Raw genomic sequence first — 16498 nt, 5'->3', positions numbered from 1 at the left:
AGAAAGCTGCGGAAATGAATTATAAAGCCTGTGGGAAAATATTTCATGTAATGGATGGTGGGGAAAACAGGTAGCAAAAATGTAGGGTAATTTAAATTGAGATCTAATTACATTTCCGCCTCTTGAACTTTCTGTTGGAGAGATGTTGAAAGCACTTTTCCACACGATAGGGTCTGAAGTAGCAGCATCACCTTAGAATACAAACTACTTCTTTACAATCTTGGCCTTACTCTCAAACCTGACAGGCCCATTTATTGATTCAATTAATATCTATTGGACATTTACCATATATGACATACTGCTCTAGGTATTGAAAATACTCTGTTGAAGAAGAATTATATAATCACTGTCCTCATGGACTTTATGCTTTGGTGAGGGAAAGAAAAGACTTCAAGCAAATAATTATTTCCACCAATACATTTTTAATGATAATAAGTGTATGAAGAGAAAGTTCAGGGCTCATGGGATGATATAATGTGGAAGGGAAAGTGAGGAAGACTTTCTTGGAGGGTTAGCACTCTGAAACTTGAAAAATGAGCAGTTTTTTCCCCTTATATATAAAGTTGATGAAGAACATTGAGTGGAGAAGAGAGTCAAGGGCCTTGCGCTGGGAAGAGATTTTTCAGGTTAAGAACAAAAGGAAGTCAAGTGTGGGGAACTGAAACGGTGAGTAATAGCTTCTATGGTGGTGAAGATGGACAGGGTGTTAGATTGGTTCTGTTTTGGTAATACCCTCAACATTTGTGGGTCACTTCCTATGGTGCTCCGGGCACCAAGAAGTGCTGGGGCATGAACCCTGAGCTCATGAATACAGAATATGTTTTCTAGCCCTGTGAGTTATTTCCTTGGCCTCAAATTAAGGATTTTAACTTTATTTGGAAAATAAGGGGGAGAAGTCCAAAGAACACAGGTACTTTGCGATGACAGTTTATTTTAATTATTTTTAGGATTTTTAGGCCACACATGAGGGTGCTCAGGGGTTACTCCTGGTTCTGAGCTCAGAAATTACTCGTGGCAGGGTCTGGAGGGATAGCATGAAGGTAGCGCGTTTGGCTACGGTGATTCAAACCCCGGCATTCCATATGGTCCCCCGTGCCTGCCAGGAGCGATTTCTGAGCATAGAGCCAGAAGTAACCCCTGAGAGCTGCTGGGTGTGACCCCCCATAAGAGAAATTACTCCTGGCAGGCTTGGGGGATAATATAGGATGATGGGGATTGAACCCAGATAGGCTCTACCTACTTTGCTTCAGCCTCTCATGCTTTTGTTTGTTTGTTTATTTATTTATTTATTTTTTTTTGGTTCACACCCGGCAGTTCTCAGGGGTTACTGAGCAAGCAAATGCCCTACCTCCATGCTAACTTTCTGGCCCCTACAGTTTATTTTTTAAAAGGTCATTATATTAATAGCCGTCAAGGTATAACATATATATATGCATATAACATATATATATATATGCATTTTTTTTACCATGATTGAAAGAGTACTGGAAGATAAATCAAAAAGCACTTCAATGGGGGGTGGGAGTGATATCACAATAGTAGGGCATTAGCTTACCCACAACTCGGAATGACCCAGTTTGATTCCCAGCATCCCATATGGTCCCCTGAGCTGCTAGGAACGATTTTTTAGTGCAGAACCAGGAATAACCCTTGAGCTGGGTGTGGCCCTAAACAAACAACCAAAAGCACTTCAATGGATGGAAGAGGAAACTCAACACAACTACCTAATCTATTGATCTCTCGGTATATATGTAAAATTGTCATGGTAAAATGCATTTCAAATACGTAGGGGAATTATTTATGTATTAAAATTCTTGAATGAATACTATCTTACTGAGAAAGCATAACTTATACATAGAACACTTAAAGACAACATTTAAGTGATAGAAGCTCCAGAAGATATAATAGAGAAATCACACACACACACACACACACACACACACACACACACACACACACACACACAAAACTATTCTGCTGGGTCGGAGTTATAGCACAGAGGTAGGCATTTGTTTGCCTTGCAGTTGGCTAAGTTGGGACAGACCTGGATTTGATTTCCAGCATCCCATATGGCCCCCTAAGTCTGCCAGAAGCCATTTCTGAGCCCAGAACCAGGAGTAACCCCTGAGTGTAGTCAGATGTGGCCCCAAAACAAAACAAAATAAAAAACAAGCAAACAAAAATCTATTCTGTGTGAGGAACGCTTTTTCTGAGCAGGTTTTAAAATGCAGATATTGTAACAATGATGGTGGTATATGATGTAGGCCCAGGAGATATGGCAGTGAATCACTTCAAAGCATATTTTCACATGGAACCAGCCAAGTGGGTGTTGTCGAATTGAGGTGGATGAAAGAGCGAGAGTTGAAAAATGTTAAGCTTCCAAATTTGTAGTTTGAAGAATGCAGTGGGTGGTACTGCTGCCTACTAAGTTGGGAACTGATGCAGGAATGATAAAAAAAAATCAGTTTGGATTTAAGAATTTTGTATTTCTTTTTTAAATATACATTCTATTTATTTATTTATTTATTTATTTTGGTGTTTGGGTCACACCTGGTGGCGCTCAGGGTTACTCTTGATTCAAAGAGCACCATCAAAAAAGTGAAAGAAAACACATAGAAAGTCTAGTTACACATATGCTAAAGGACTTATCCGGTATATATTCATATGTTACCTACAAACTGTTAAAGATTACCTTAATAGGGGCCAGAGAGATAGAACAGCAGTAGGATGTTTGCCTTGCATGCAGAAGGACTGTGGTTCGAATCCCGGTATTCCATGTGGTCCCCCAAGCCTGCCGGGGTGATTTCTGAGTGTAGATCCAGGAGTAGCCCCTGAGCACTGCAGGGTGTGAACTCCCCCCCCCAATAAAATGATCAACTTAATAACAATTCAAAAATGGGCAGAGGATTTGAATAGACATTTCTTCAAAGAAGATATATGGTTGTCCAATAGAAAAGATGCTAAAATCATCATTAGTCATTAGGGACAAGCCACAATGCAATACTACTCCTTATTCACTAGAATAGCTATAATGATATTATAGGAAAAAACTGTCTGTAATCATGTGCAGACTTAAACTCTACAACCATGGCTGGAAGGGATGTTATTTATTTATTTATTTAGTTTTTGGGCCACACCAGAGATGCTTAGGGGTTACTCCTGGCTCTATGCTCAGAAATTACTCCTGGCAAGCCTGAGGGACCATATGAGACGCCGGAAATAGACCCTGGGTAGGCAGCATGTAAAGCACCTAGAAGTGATGTTAAATGATTTGGAAATAGTTTTTAAATGATTCACAATTATAATTCTAGGTATTTACCAAAAGAAATACAACATATGGCTACATAAAATCTTATGCATGAATGTACACAACAGAATTATTCCAAAAGAAGGAAGCAAACCAGATGACAAATGAAAGAACAACATATGGGATATCATACAAAATGCTATTTGGTAATAACAGAAATAAAATACTGATACAAGATATAACAGGAATAATGCTAAGTGAAAAAGACCAAATGCTGAATACCAGATACAGGAGTTGAGCTAGCTTCAATCCCTGGCATCTCATATAGTTCCCTGAGCCTGCCAGGAGAGATTTTGAGCACACACGCACACACACACACACACACACACACACACACACACACACACACACACACAGAGAGATTTAAAAAAGTCTAGAACACAAATTTCTAGCAACAAAGTAGATTCCTGATTGCCTAGTTCATAGGACAAACTGTATTGGGAAAAGATGGAGGAAAGTGAAGAGTGACTAATAGTTATTTTTGTTGCAACATGGTGATTAAAATGTTCTAAAGTTACATGGATTATTAAGCAAACCTCTAAGATACTTAAAAAACCCCACAATTATGTCTTTTAACATGTAAATTGTCTCTTTTAGTATGTATTTAAAAATAGTCCATATTTGTGGTGAGCTTCTTATCTAGAGCTGAACCTTCCAGCCCTCCTCTCTTTTGTCTCTGAGAATTATTGCAAAAATGTCTTTTATATTTCTTAAAACCCATAGACGATTCTGCAGTTAGAAAAATAACTACACTGACAACTATCATCACAATGTGAATGAATGAGGGAAGTAGAAAGCCTGTCTCAAATACAGGTGGGGAGTGGGGAGGAGGGAGATTTGGGATATTGGTGATGGGAATATTGCACTGGTGAAGGGGGGTTGTTCTTTATATGACTGAAACCCAACTATTTTATATTTGTAATCAAGGTGTTTAAATAAATATATTAAAAAGTAGTCTGGGGGCCAGAGAGATAGCATGGAGGTAAGGCGTTTGCCTTACATGAAGGTCGGTAGTTCGAAACCCAGCATCTCATACGGTCCTCTGAGCCTATACACACATATCTCACTAATGCTCTGAAATTTAACTTGGTTGTTAAATAGTAGCTTTCCAAAAATGTTCTTGTGAAGAAGAACCGTGGTCTATTGTTGCATGTGGGGTGAGTGGAGGGGCCAAGGGGCTTCAGAATAAGGTCTCATCTCTCCCTTCCCAATCCCATCCTATCCCATCCCATCCCATTCTCTTAATGTTGAAATAAAAGGCCAAGGCTTTTACCTTCTATTTTCCCCATTTTTTTTTTTTTTGTTTTTGTTTTTGGGCCATACCTGGCGGTGCTCAGGGGTTACTCCTGGCTGTCTGCTCAGAAATAGCTCCTGGCAGGCACAGGGGACCATATGGGACACCGGGATTCGAACTAACCACCTTTGGTCCTGGATCGGCTGCTTGCAAGGCAAACACCGCTGCGCTATCACTTCGGGCCCTCTGCTAGTGCTTTAATGAGTTCATTGGTGATTTAATAATTTTCAAAACTATGCTTACCACTGAACATTTTCTTTCCTTTCTCATCTCTTTAGTTTTTCTTTCAATTTCCTATTCTTTTTTAATCATGTTGCTTTTGGTCTTCCTGAAACAACTGTATCATGATCAGTTATGTCAACTATGTGATGCATTTTCTTCAATAAATAAAAATATTATTAAAATATTGCTAAAAATAGCAAACAAACATTTGACAATATAAAGATGAGATCATGTATTTGGGTGAAAAGTCTGAGAAGGGTCTACATTAGGGAACTATAGAAAAGTATTTGGAGGCGAAATAGAATTGGTGATAAAATCATGAAAAAAATGAGCATAAATAGAAATAAATCACCTGGATATTAGAATCCTCAATAATTACATAGAGCAAACAGGAGGCAGCAGGAAAGGAGAATGGAATCTGGTTCATTGGAAGAAGAGGACCATTATTTATTTTATCTGGAGTCAAGCCACAGTAACTTTTCTTCCACCTCTACAGTCTTCCTTCAAATCAATATTTCTGAGAGCAAAAAGAGTGAAGTTCTCTGTACATTATATAACACTTCCATGCCTTTATTCATTCAGTGCCTTCTTTCAGCAATTAAACACTTTGGTTGCACTAATAAAGTATGAAGAATCAGTCAACTTAAATCTGAGTAATTCCAATTTTCTCCATACACATCTATTCATGATTCTGCATTTGATGGCTTAATATATGCTGAATTATGTTTCCATTTTCTGCTTATTGAATGACTTGTTTCATATTTTTATTTCTGTATTCTTTTTTTAAAATTTATTTTTTATTTTTTATTTCTGTATTCTGAATAAAAAAAGAAGAAAATCCAATTCCTCTTCCCTCCCTCCCTTCCTTTATTGTCCTGCAATAAAAATAAAGAAATAAAAAATAAAGAAATAATAGAATAGGGTCTCCTCATCAAAGGGAGTGTCTGAGCAGACTTTCCTGAGCCTCTGGTCTCTTTTCTCAGCTACAGGGACTAAGCCACGCCTCCCGGGCGGGCCTTATTAGCCCTCACCCAATCGCAGCGCTTCTTGTCCGTCACTTCCGCTTCGCAACCGGAAATGAGGTCAAGGGGGCCGGTGATCTTTCCCGGGAGTCCTGCGTTTGCAGTGGCTGCTGCGAGTTGGTGGAGCTGGAAGTGGGGCGACCCTCTCCTTCTTGGGATGCCCCCAATTTATTCCTCGTAGTGAAGTCCTGCAGGAGGCCAGCGATTTGCGCGAAGGAAAGGAAACCCGGGTCTTTTTTGGTGCCTCAGGAAGGGAAGGAGAAGGAGGAGCTGGCCTGTGGGCATCCTCCTTGGTGTCCAGAGTGTGTCATCCACCTGATTGACTTCAGGGGTCCCCCTCTGTGGCCTCTCGGGGGTCCCCTCTGGTCGCTCGCATTCCACCCTCTGCTTGGCAAGGAAGACTTCCCTCCTCTCAGAGAAGATTGGCAGCTGCTGACCTTCCCCTTCCTAGGCCAGATCCTTCCTCAAGGGACTCGCCATCATGACCCCAGTGTGAGCAGTTGACCCAGTTGGTGACACTTGGTCAGATCTCACGGGTAAATGCTGATTTGGAAGCCTGGTGGGGTGCATCTTTGCTGCTTTGCACAACCTGAGGCCTGGTGGGGTGCATCTTGGCTGCTTTGCACAACCAGAGTCAGGGGATCCCTGCCTGGCTAGTATGCCTTTTGGGTCAGTTCTAGCATTTCAAGGTGCAGGGTTTTCTTCTCCTTCCTTGTGACAAAAAAGCCACACGACTTGCTGTCCTTTTTCTGTAAGCTGGTAATGGCAAAGTCAATACTGATTTCTTTATATTTTGGAATCTCAACCTGATCTCTGAGGAGCCCCCCCCACATAACTCCTGAGTTATTTATTTTAGCTGGTTGTTCTTTTTTGGTTTTGGGGTCACACCCTGCTGTACTCAGGAGTTATTCCTGGCTCTACGCTCAGAAATCACTCCTGGCAGGCTCGGGGGACCAAATGAGATGCCAGGATTCGAATCACTGTTCTTCTGTGTGCAAGGCAAATGCCCTACCTCCATGTTATAACTCCAGCCCCAATTTTAGCTGGTTGTTTTGAATGTTTAATGTATTGATGTCTTTCTTCCAAAGATTGTAGATACTTGTTGGAGAGGGACAGATTACTGGTGGCCTTCCTAATCCCAAGTGTAATATGGAATACATTGGTAAAAATTTCTCAGAAAACAGACATTCTCCAGCTTCCACCTACTATCAGCAGAGCCTCCCAGAAACGACAACATGAAATAACAGATCATTGTAGATAAATGTGCCTAAAAGGCAAGATATGATGCTCTGAAGCAGGGGTCCTCAAACTTTTTAAACAGGGGTCCAGTTCACTCTCCCTCAGACCATTGGAGGGTCTGACTATAGTAAAAACAAAACTTATGAACGAATTCTTATGCACACTGCATATATCTTATTTTGCAATGAAGAAACAACAGATACAAATACAATATGTGGCCCGCAGGCCATAGTTTGAGGACCACTGGGAAGGGATGAAGATATAGGCCTGAGGAGACCAAATAAATAAATAAATAAATAGTAAATAATTAAATAATGACAGTTCACTGGTTATTTTTTTTTCTTCTCTTGGTAGGTGTCTCCTAGCTACCTGACCCCTGAGGTGCCAGCTGCCATCATGGGGAACCAGCTCGCTGGCATTGCTCCTTCTCAGATCCTTTCTGTCGAGAGTTACTTCTCTGACATTCATGATTTTGAATATGATAAGAGCCTGGGGAGCACACGGTTCTTTAAAGTGGCTCGAGCCAAGCACCGGGAAGGCCTGGTGGTTGTGAAGGTGTTTGCCATTCAGGATCCCACGTTGCCTTTAACCAGCTATAAACAGGAGCTGGAGGAGCTGAAAATCCGCCTGCATTCGGCCCAGAATTGTTTACCTTTTCAGAAAGCTGCAGAAAGAGCTTCTGAGAAGGCAGCCATGCTTTTCAGACAATACGTGCGAGATAACCTCTATGATCGCATCAGTACTCGCCCGTTTCTGAATAATATTGAGAAGCGGTGGATCGCTTTCCAGATTCTGACAGCTGTGGACCAAGCACACAAATCCGGAGTTCGTCATGGGGACATCAAGACCGAGAATGTGATGGTAACCAGTTGGAATTGGGTCCTCCTCACAGATTTTGCCAGTTTCAAACCCACTTATCTCCCAGAGGACAACCCCGCAGATTTCAATTATTTCTTTGATACCTCCCGGAGGAGAACCTGCTATATTGCCCCTGAACGCTTTGTGGATGGTGGGTTGTTTGCCACGGAGTTAGAACATATGCGAGACCCTTCCACTCCACTTGTTGACTTAAATAGCAATCAGAGGACAAGAGGAGAATTGAAGCGAGCGATGGATATCTTTTCAGCAGGTATTTATTTGAGTTGGCCACATTTGCGAAGGGGGCAGGTGTATGTTGCACTTTCAAAATTGCATATTGAGCATTTCTTTAATTCTTGGTAAATGTCTGAGTTGTTTTCCTTATGGACGGTTTCATGTAGTTGCAGCATTCCTTTGCTGGGCCCGTGTGTCACGAAAATGAAAAAAGCAAGAGTGATTAGTTTATTTTTTCAAATGTTTAAGAAATAATTCGAATTCTTCTGTATGTGTCCACCATTGTGTGTGTGTGTGTGTGTGTGTGTGTGTGTGTGTGTCACACCTGGTGGTGCTTGAGTTACTCCTGGCTCTGTGCTCAGAAATTGCTCCTGGCAGGCTCCAGGGACCATATGGGATGTTGGGAATTGAACTCAGGTCCTTCCCAGGTCGGTGGCTTGCAAGGCAAATGCCCTACTGCTGTGCTATCTCTTCAGCCACCACCACTATCTTTAGCACTAGAGACAACATGTGGTTCATTGTAAAGCATTGAGATAGAAAGTTTGGGTTAGAGATGAAGATTTGGTAGCTAATCAGGAAACATGTAGTCATAAAAAATTTTTTTTTTTTGGTTTCTGACTCTGTGCTCAGGGGACCAAACCATGGTTTGTCCTAGGTTAGTGCGTGCAAGGCAAATGCCCTACCGCTTGCACCACTGCTCAGGCCCCATGTAGTTGTAAAAATATTTTAAAGAAGTGATATTTTTTTTTTTTTTTGGTTTTTGGGCCATACCCAGCGATGCTCAGGGGTAACCTGAGCTGTCTGCTCAGGAATAGCTCCTGGCAGGCATGGGGGACCATATGGGACACCAGGATTCGAACCAACAACCTTTGGTCCTGGATCGGCTGCTTGCAAGGCAAACGCCGCTGTGCTATCTCTCCGGGCCCCAAAGAATGATTCTTAAATTGTTTTGATATCCATGAAGAATTTGATGAAATCACTGGCCTCCTTTCCAGGAAAAATTGCCCTGCTTTCATGTGAGAATGCCATGTTGTTGGACACATAAATTATGTGAAGTTGGATCATTGTTTCAGATTATCTATTGCTGAACTTCTAGGAGAAGAGGCTGAGGGTGGAATCTTGATTAACATAGTGCGAGCTATTTATCATTGCCATTATTTGTACATTTTATAAGGTTGTATTTCATCTGTTCTCGGCTGTAGGCTTACTGTGAAAAATAATACTATGAAGAAAAAAATCTGGTGGTGCTGGAAAGTGAGCTTAGGATCTCACTCCCAGCTCCCATATTTTATGTTTTTCTTTGGGATGCTAGGATTGAATCCAGGGCCTCATAAAGTACAAAGTGTGCATTCTACCATAGGGTGTAGGCCCAGTCTTGGTTGTATCTTAGATTAATTAAAAAAAAGAATATAGTGACTTTTTTTGGTTTTGGGGCCATACCAGGCAGCACTCAGGAGTTACTCCTGGTTCTGTGCTCAGACGTTGCTCCTGTTAGGGTGAGGGGACACCAAATGAGTTGCCAGGAATCGAACCAGTGTCAGCTATGTGCAAGGCAAACGCCATACCCATAGTGCTATTGCTCAGGCCCCTAGTATTTTTTTTTTGTTTTGTTTTGTTTTTTTTGTTTTTGTTTTTGGGCCACACCCGTGACGCTCAGGGGTTACTCCTGGCTATGCGCTCAGAAGTCGCTCCTGGCTTGGGGGACCATATGGAATACGGGGGGATCGAACCGTGGTCCGTCCAAGGCTAGTACAGGCAAGGCAGGCACCTTACTTCTAGCGCCACCGCCCAGCCACTGGCCCCTAGTATTTTATCTAGGGAAGTAAATAACAATTTCTGCACGGATTGTATCTTTTTTGGTCATCAGCTTTCTAGTCCTGTCCTCAGATAATCCTGAGGAGTGTTTTCCCTTCCAAACTGTACATATAACATTAGAAATGTAATACGTTAATCACATTTCTTTTTTTTTTTTGGTTTGGTTTTCTGGTTCAGGGGATATAGGTGAAGCAGTGAATTCTCTCAGCTATGCTTGTGGCCAAAGTACCAGCAAATTTTTTTTTCCGGGTGGAAAAACAGCTCAACTCCTCTATCAAGCTCCAAAAGAAAATAATGGTCGGAGCGGGAGAGGTAACACTGCGGTAGGGCTTTTGCCTTGCATGTGGTGGTGGCCAAGGACAAACCTGAGTTTGATCTCTTGCATCCCACATGGTCCCCCATGCCTCCCAAGAGCAATTTCTGAGCACTGCCAGGTGTGGTCCAAAAATTAAAAAAACAAAACAAGACAAAAAAAACTCAAACAAAAAAAAGAAAATAATGTTTATGATACTTCTCAGGTACCCTGGTCCAGAATTCCCAGAATGTTTGGGGTCAGATTCCCCTCTGAATGTACCATTGTAGCTCAAAGCCACACCTCTGACAGAAATGGGCCAACTCTATACCTTAACTTTATCAAACTGCCAAGTCACCAAATTAGTTTCAGATCTATAACCACTGAACTACAAAGCCACTTGTGTGCTATGCAACACTTCAAAATTTTCTAGTAGTAGGTCTGCAGCAATAGCACAGCGGATAGGATGTTTGTTAACCCAACAAAGTACCAGCAATTTTCATCAGTGAACTTGTCTAAATTTTTCTTGATCCAACTTTACTTGCTGTTGTATGAACACTTCCTTGACTTAGAATGTTATCACCAGAGAGATAGTTTTCCAGGAAGTTGCTTGTCATGAAGATGGTTAACCATGGGACTAGAGCGGTGGCTCAAGCAGTAAGGCGTCTGTCTTGCCCATGCTAGCCTAGGACGGACCTCGGTTTGATCCCCTGGCATCCCATGTGGTCCCCCAAACCAGGAGCGATTTCTGAACGCATAGCAGGAGTAACCCCTGAGCGTCATCTGGTGTGGCCCCCACAAAACAAAACAAAACAAAAAAGAAAATGGTTAACCTGTGTTTGATCCCTGGCACACTGAATGATCTGATCTCCTGAACCCCACCAGGTATGTTTCCTGTGTGCAGCTGTGCTTTCTTTTTTTTTTTTTTTTTTTTTGGGTTTTGGGCCACACCCGGCGGTGCTCAGGGGTTACTCTTGGCTGTCTGCTCAGAAATAGCTCTTGGCAGGCACGGGGGACCATATGGGACACCGGAATTCGAACCAACCACCTTTGGTCCTGGATCGGCTGCTTGCAAGGCAAACACTATCTCTCCGGGCCCTTGAATGACTCTTATAACTGGAGTTTGTTATAGTCTTAAGATTTCAAGATGTGAAGAAATTTTTTTGTTTTGCTTTATTTTTGGGCCACACCTGGTGATGCTCAGGGGTTACTCCTGGCTATGTGCTCAGAAATCGCTCCTGGCTTGGGGGACTATATGGATGCTGGGTACAAACCGGGGTCCATCCTAGGCTAGCGCAGGCAAGGCAAACGCCTTACCACTGTGCCACTACTCCGGCCCCTATGTGAAGAATTTTATTGGTCCCTACATTATAGTTTTGTAAACTTTAGCAAAATTCTTAGTCTTTGTTTTTTCAAATGTGAGAGCTATGTGTTGTTTTGCCTGGAGATAGGCTTTTTCATTCCTTTAAAATATGTGGCTGGGGGCCAGAGAGATAGCACAGCAGTAGGGTGTTTGCCTTGCACGCAGCCGATCCAGGACGTACAGTGGTTCGAATCCTGGCATCCCATATGGTCCTCCAAGCCTGCTAGAAATGATTGATTTCTGAGTCAGAACCAGGCGTCAATCCTGAGTGCTGCTGAGTGTGACCCAAAAACCAAAAAAAAAAAAACAAACAAAAACAAAAACAAAAAAACAACAAAAAACAGACAAACTGGATGGGATCTGATGTTTGGGTTCAGGGCTCTTAAGATGTTTTGTTTTGCTTTTTTTGGGGGATTACACCCAGCAGCGCTCTGGGGTTACTCCTGGCTCTATGCTCAGAAATCGCTTCTGGTAGGCTCAGGGGACCATGTGAGATGCTAGGATTTGAACCACCATCCTTCTGCATGCAAAGCAAACACCCTATCTCCATGCTATCTCTCTGGCCCCTCTTAAGATGTGATTTAAGATTTAAACTGTTTATTTTGACTTTTCCTCTTGGAAAACTATGGTTCCTGACTGCCAGATTGAGAGGAATGTATATAATCTGTCTGGTTGTAACCATATATGTATATATATATATGTATATGATATATATATATATCATATATGTATATATGATGCCAGAAAATTTTCATTCAGAAATCTTTTATGCCAGAGATCTTTCATTCACTTGCTAGAAAATTACTTGAGCTTCTATGATGTGGGAAACATAGTTACTAGTTAGACAAAGTTGTCATCTTCATGGAGTTTGTATTCTACTAGGTTAGGAATCCAATAGAAAAGGAAGTTAGAAAGATGACTTTAATTAGTGATACATTTTGTGACACCTAAATTTTATGTCTATGACAAAGGTTGGTAGGGAATAACTTCAGAGTAATGGTCAGAGAATCCTCTCTGAGGAAGGGACATTGAGCTGAGCTCCAAATGACAAGGACAGCTTAGAGATGAGAGACACAGCTTGAAGTTTAAGGAAAAACTCTTCCTAGGAAGACCCCTTTTGAAATGATATTCAAGAAATTGTAAGAAGAAAACTCCCGGCGGGACCGGAGAGATAGCACAGCGGCGTTTGCCTTGCATGCAGCCGATCCAGGACCAAAGGTGGTTGGTTCGAATCCCGGTGTCCCATATGGTTCCCCGTGCCTGCCAGGAGCTATTTCTGAGCAGATAGTGAGGAGTAACTCCTGAGCACCGCCAGGTGTGGCTCAAAAACCAAAAACCAAAAAAAAGAAAAGAAAACTCAACGGCTTCCCTTCTGTATTTGTCTGCTAGGGCTACCATGACAATGCCCCATTCGTTCTGCCTTCCAGAATATTCATTCCTTCTGCCTTCTAGAATGTTCCCAGAAACTGGAAATCCAGTAAGAACAAGGAGCCACCAGAGTTGCTGGTGTCTCTTTTTCTCTCTGCTCTGGTGCTGTTGTTGGGACACTGGGTGGAACTCACACCCTTTAGTTCTTGAGTGGTGGTAGGTGATGAGTTGTTGCTTAGTCTGCTTATGTTGCTCACTGGGGGTTGAGGTGGTGTTCACAGATGTATTTCAGAGAACACACGCTTGCAGTACTGGTGGGAGTGTGTGTGGGGGTGTCCAGATAATGAAATTGCCTAAGCCATGTCTGATACATTTGGGTAGAATCAAACTCTGTGCCCCATGTTTTCAAGGCCAGAGACTCTGCTTCTGGGCCCCCATTTACCTTTCCTCTTTCCCTGCTTATTTTGTGTGTGTGTGTGTGTGTGTGTGTGTGTGTGTGTGTGTGTGTGTGTGTGTGTGTGTATTTGGCCATACCTAGATGTACTCAGGGCTTACTCCTTTTTATTTGGTTTTGATTTTTTGGGCCACACCCAGTGACACTCAAGATTACTCCTGCCTATGCCGCCAGAAATCCCTCCTGGCTTGGGGGATCATATGGGACGCTGGGGATCGATCCTATGTCCGTCCTGGGTCAGTCATGTGCAAGGCTGCGCCATCACTCTGGTCCCTCAAGGCTTACTCCTGGCTGCTCAAAGATCACTCCTGGTGGGGCTCTGGAGACCATATGGAATGGCAAGGATTGAACCTTGGTTGGATGATGGCAAGGCAAGAGCCCTACCTGCTATACTATCTCTCCATCTTTTCAGTCTCACACTCACCCCATCTTTATATCTCTTTTTAGAAGGACACCAACTAGAATGGAGCAAGACCCCATCTTACGGCTTTCATTACCTTAATTGCCTTTTGAAAGGCTCTGACCCCAAGTAATAGTCACGTTCTAAGGGGTTAGGCATTAAGAGAGGTTGGAGGAATGCTTCAACCCGAAATACCCTTTTTGTTGTAAATGGTCACATGTAGTTATACTTTTAATTTTATTTGGAAATGATCTCAAAACTTAAAAAATTGTCATACTTGCAATAACAAAATTTATATAGAGAGCACCTTTATGTTTATTATCAACATGAACTTTTTTTTGGGTCACACACAGCGGTGCTCAGGGTTTACTCCTGACTCTGCTCAGATGTCACTCCTGTCAGGCTCAAGGGACAATATTGGATGCTGGGATTCAAACTGTAGTCTGCCCTGTGTTGGCTGCATGCAAGGCAAGTGCCTTACCGCTGTGCTATTGCTGTGCTATCTACACAAACTTAATGCTCCATTTATTTTATCATTTTTAGCTTTCTTATCACTTTTCACCTTGACCACAATATATTTTTCTTTTGAGTAGGTTATATACATTAAGGTACTTTGTGCCTAAATTCTTGTGTGTGTTTCCCAAGATTAAGAATAGTCTAACTATGTTGCACATATCAGGTTTTTTTTTTTTTTTTTTGGTTTTTGGTTTTTGGATGATGCTCAGGGGTTACTCCTGGCTAGGGGGACCATACGGGATGCCAGAGGATCGAACTGTGGTCCGTCCTAGGCTAGCGCTCACAAGGCAGACACCTTACCTCTAGCACCACCACGCCGGCCTCACATATCAGTTCTTTATAATTTTGTTTGTTTTTGTTTTCGGGCCAAACCCAGTGGTCCTGAAAGGTTACTCCTGACTCTGCACTCAGAAATCACTCCTGGCAGACTCGGGGGACCATATAGGATGCCAGGAATTAAACTCAGGTCGGCCATGTACAAGGCAAACTTCCTACCCACTGTACTATCACTTTGGCCCACCTTTATGCTTTTTATTCTAATTGCCTATTTAATAATACTCCTCTTAGCAAGCGCTCTATTCCTGGACAGGACCGAATCTAAGGTATTGCATTTGGTGCTCATGCCCCTGCCATCATGTCCCTAGTGTCCATTCATCTGGAATACTTCTATTAATTTTCTTTGTCAATCAGATATTGATACGTTTTGAAGAATACAATTTTCATCAAATTGTTTAATTTAGAGAGGTAGCACAGGGATTAAGGCTCTTGCCTTGCATGCAGCTGAAACCTGGTTTTGATCCCCAGCATCTCTATGGTCCCCTGAGCACTGTAAGAATGATTTCTGAGTGTAGAGAGAGCCAGGACTAAGCCTTGAGCATCACCAGGTATTGCTCAGAAAATCAAAACTAAAAAACAAAAACTTCAGGCTTTTAATTTTTTTGTCCATTTGACTCGTGGAAATTGCAAAAATAGTGAAGAATATTTAACATAGCTTCTCCAAGTAGTGACATTTAATTTTGAACATTATGATTTGGTCTAGGGGTAGAGTTGGGAGGGTGGTATGTTGGGCCCCACCAGTGCTTAGGGACTCTTGTCTCTGTTTTTTGGTGGTGATGAGGGACAATGCTGGCTATGCTTAAGAGGGTACATATATTGCTGGATATTAAAATAGGGTTGCTATATACTAGGCAAACACATCATACTATTTCTCATGCCCTACTAGTGACCATTTAAATGTCATCAATAGTATTGCTTCAGAATCATTTATAGGCATTGGTATCTTACTTGGAAGTATAGATCTTACACAGCTTTCATCCAGTTTTTCCATGCATTTTTTCCTTGCCTTTTTGTGTTTTTTTTTGGCCAGTTTCATGCGTTTTGTATAAGTGCTACCACGACCTTTTGTTATTTCAATAAATACTCAGATGTTCTTCATTTGAGTTTGTCTTTCATTTTCTTGGAAGTTGATTAAGGTTATTTGTACTTAGTAGAACTGCTCGCAGATATCCATGTACTATCCTTATCCATGTATTATCTATATCCTAATTCATGACATTTTTTAATTTTTTAATTGAATCACAGATACAGAATTAAAAAAATTTGGTGGGGGGGGGGCGGAGTGATAGCACAGTGGTAGGGTGTTTGCTTTGCATGCGGTCAACCCGACAGACCTCGGTTCTATTTCTGGCAATCCATATGATCCTCTGAGCCTGCCAGAGGTGATTTCTGAGTGCAGAGCCAGGAGTAACCCCTGAGCTTTCAGGTGTGAGCCAAAAACCAAAAAAAAATTTTTTTGAGGGGAGCTGGAGAAATAGCACAGTTGGTCAGGTATTTGTTTTGCACGCAACCGGCCCGGGTTCAATCCCCCTCATTGCATATGGTCCCAGAGTCTACCAGGAGTGATTTCTGAGCACAGAAATCAAGAGTTCCCAAGAGTTCCTAGCGTGCATCCTATAAGTCCACCTTTAGACGTTGCCTGCCAGTGTAACAGGCCTTTTTTAAGTTTAGATTGTTATAGTTTGGGTCTCTTGATCTATTGTTGTTGGCTTCGACTTGGGTATTTATTTCTGACCTTTTTATCTCTACCACTGCACCTGAGACCACTTGGTCCCTGG

The 16498-nt window shown here is 42.1% G+C and overlaps 1 protein-coding gene across 2 annotated transcripts in view; it reads left to right on the top strand.

The window, feature by feature from the left end:
• The first annotated feature begins 5971 nt into the window (after window positions 1–5971).
• The window catches only part of PIK3R4 (phosphoinositide-3-kinase regulatory subunit 4), a 79786-nt gene continuing 69259 nt past the window's right edge, over window positions 5972–16498 (top strand). For both annotated transcript variants that reach the window (XM_049766487.1, XM_049766488.1), the window contains exons 1-2: window positions 5972–6381; window positions 7439–8213. In XM_049766487.1, coding sequence (XP_049622444.1) covers window positions 7481–8213 — 733 coding nt within the window. In that variant the 5' untranslated portion in view covers window positions 5972–6381; window positions 7439–7480. The remainder of the gene's footprint in view (window positions 6382–7438; window positions 8214–16498) is intronic.

The sequence above is a fragment of the Suncus etruscus genome, chromosome 20 (assembly GCF_024139225.1).
Source record: "Suncus etruscus isolate mSunEtr1 chromosome 20, mSunEtr1.pri.cur, whole genome shotgun sequence".
Classification (NCBI taxonomy): Eukaryota; Metazoa; Chordata; class Mammalia; order Eulipotyphla; family Soricidae; genus Suncus; species Suncus etruscus.
Note: the sequence above shows the minus strand (reverse complement) of the source record. Positions and strands in the feature narration are given on the sequence as shown.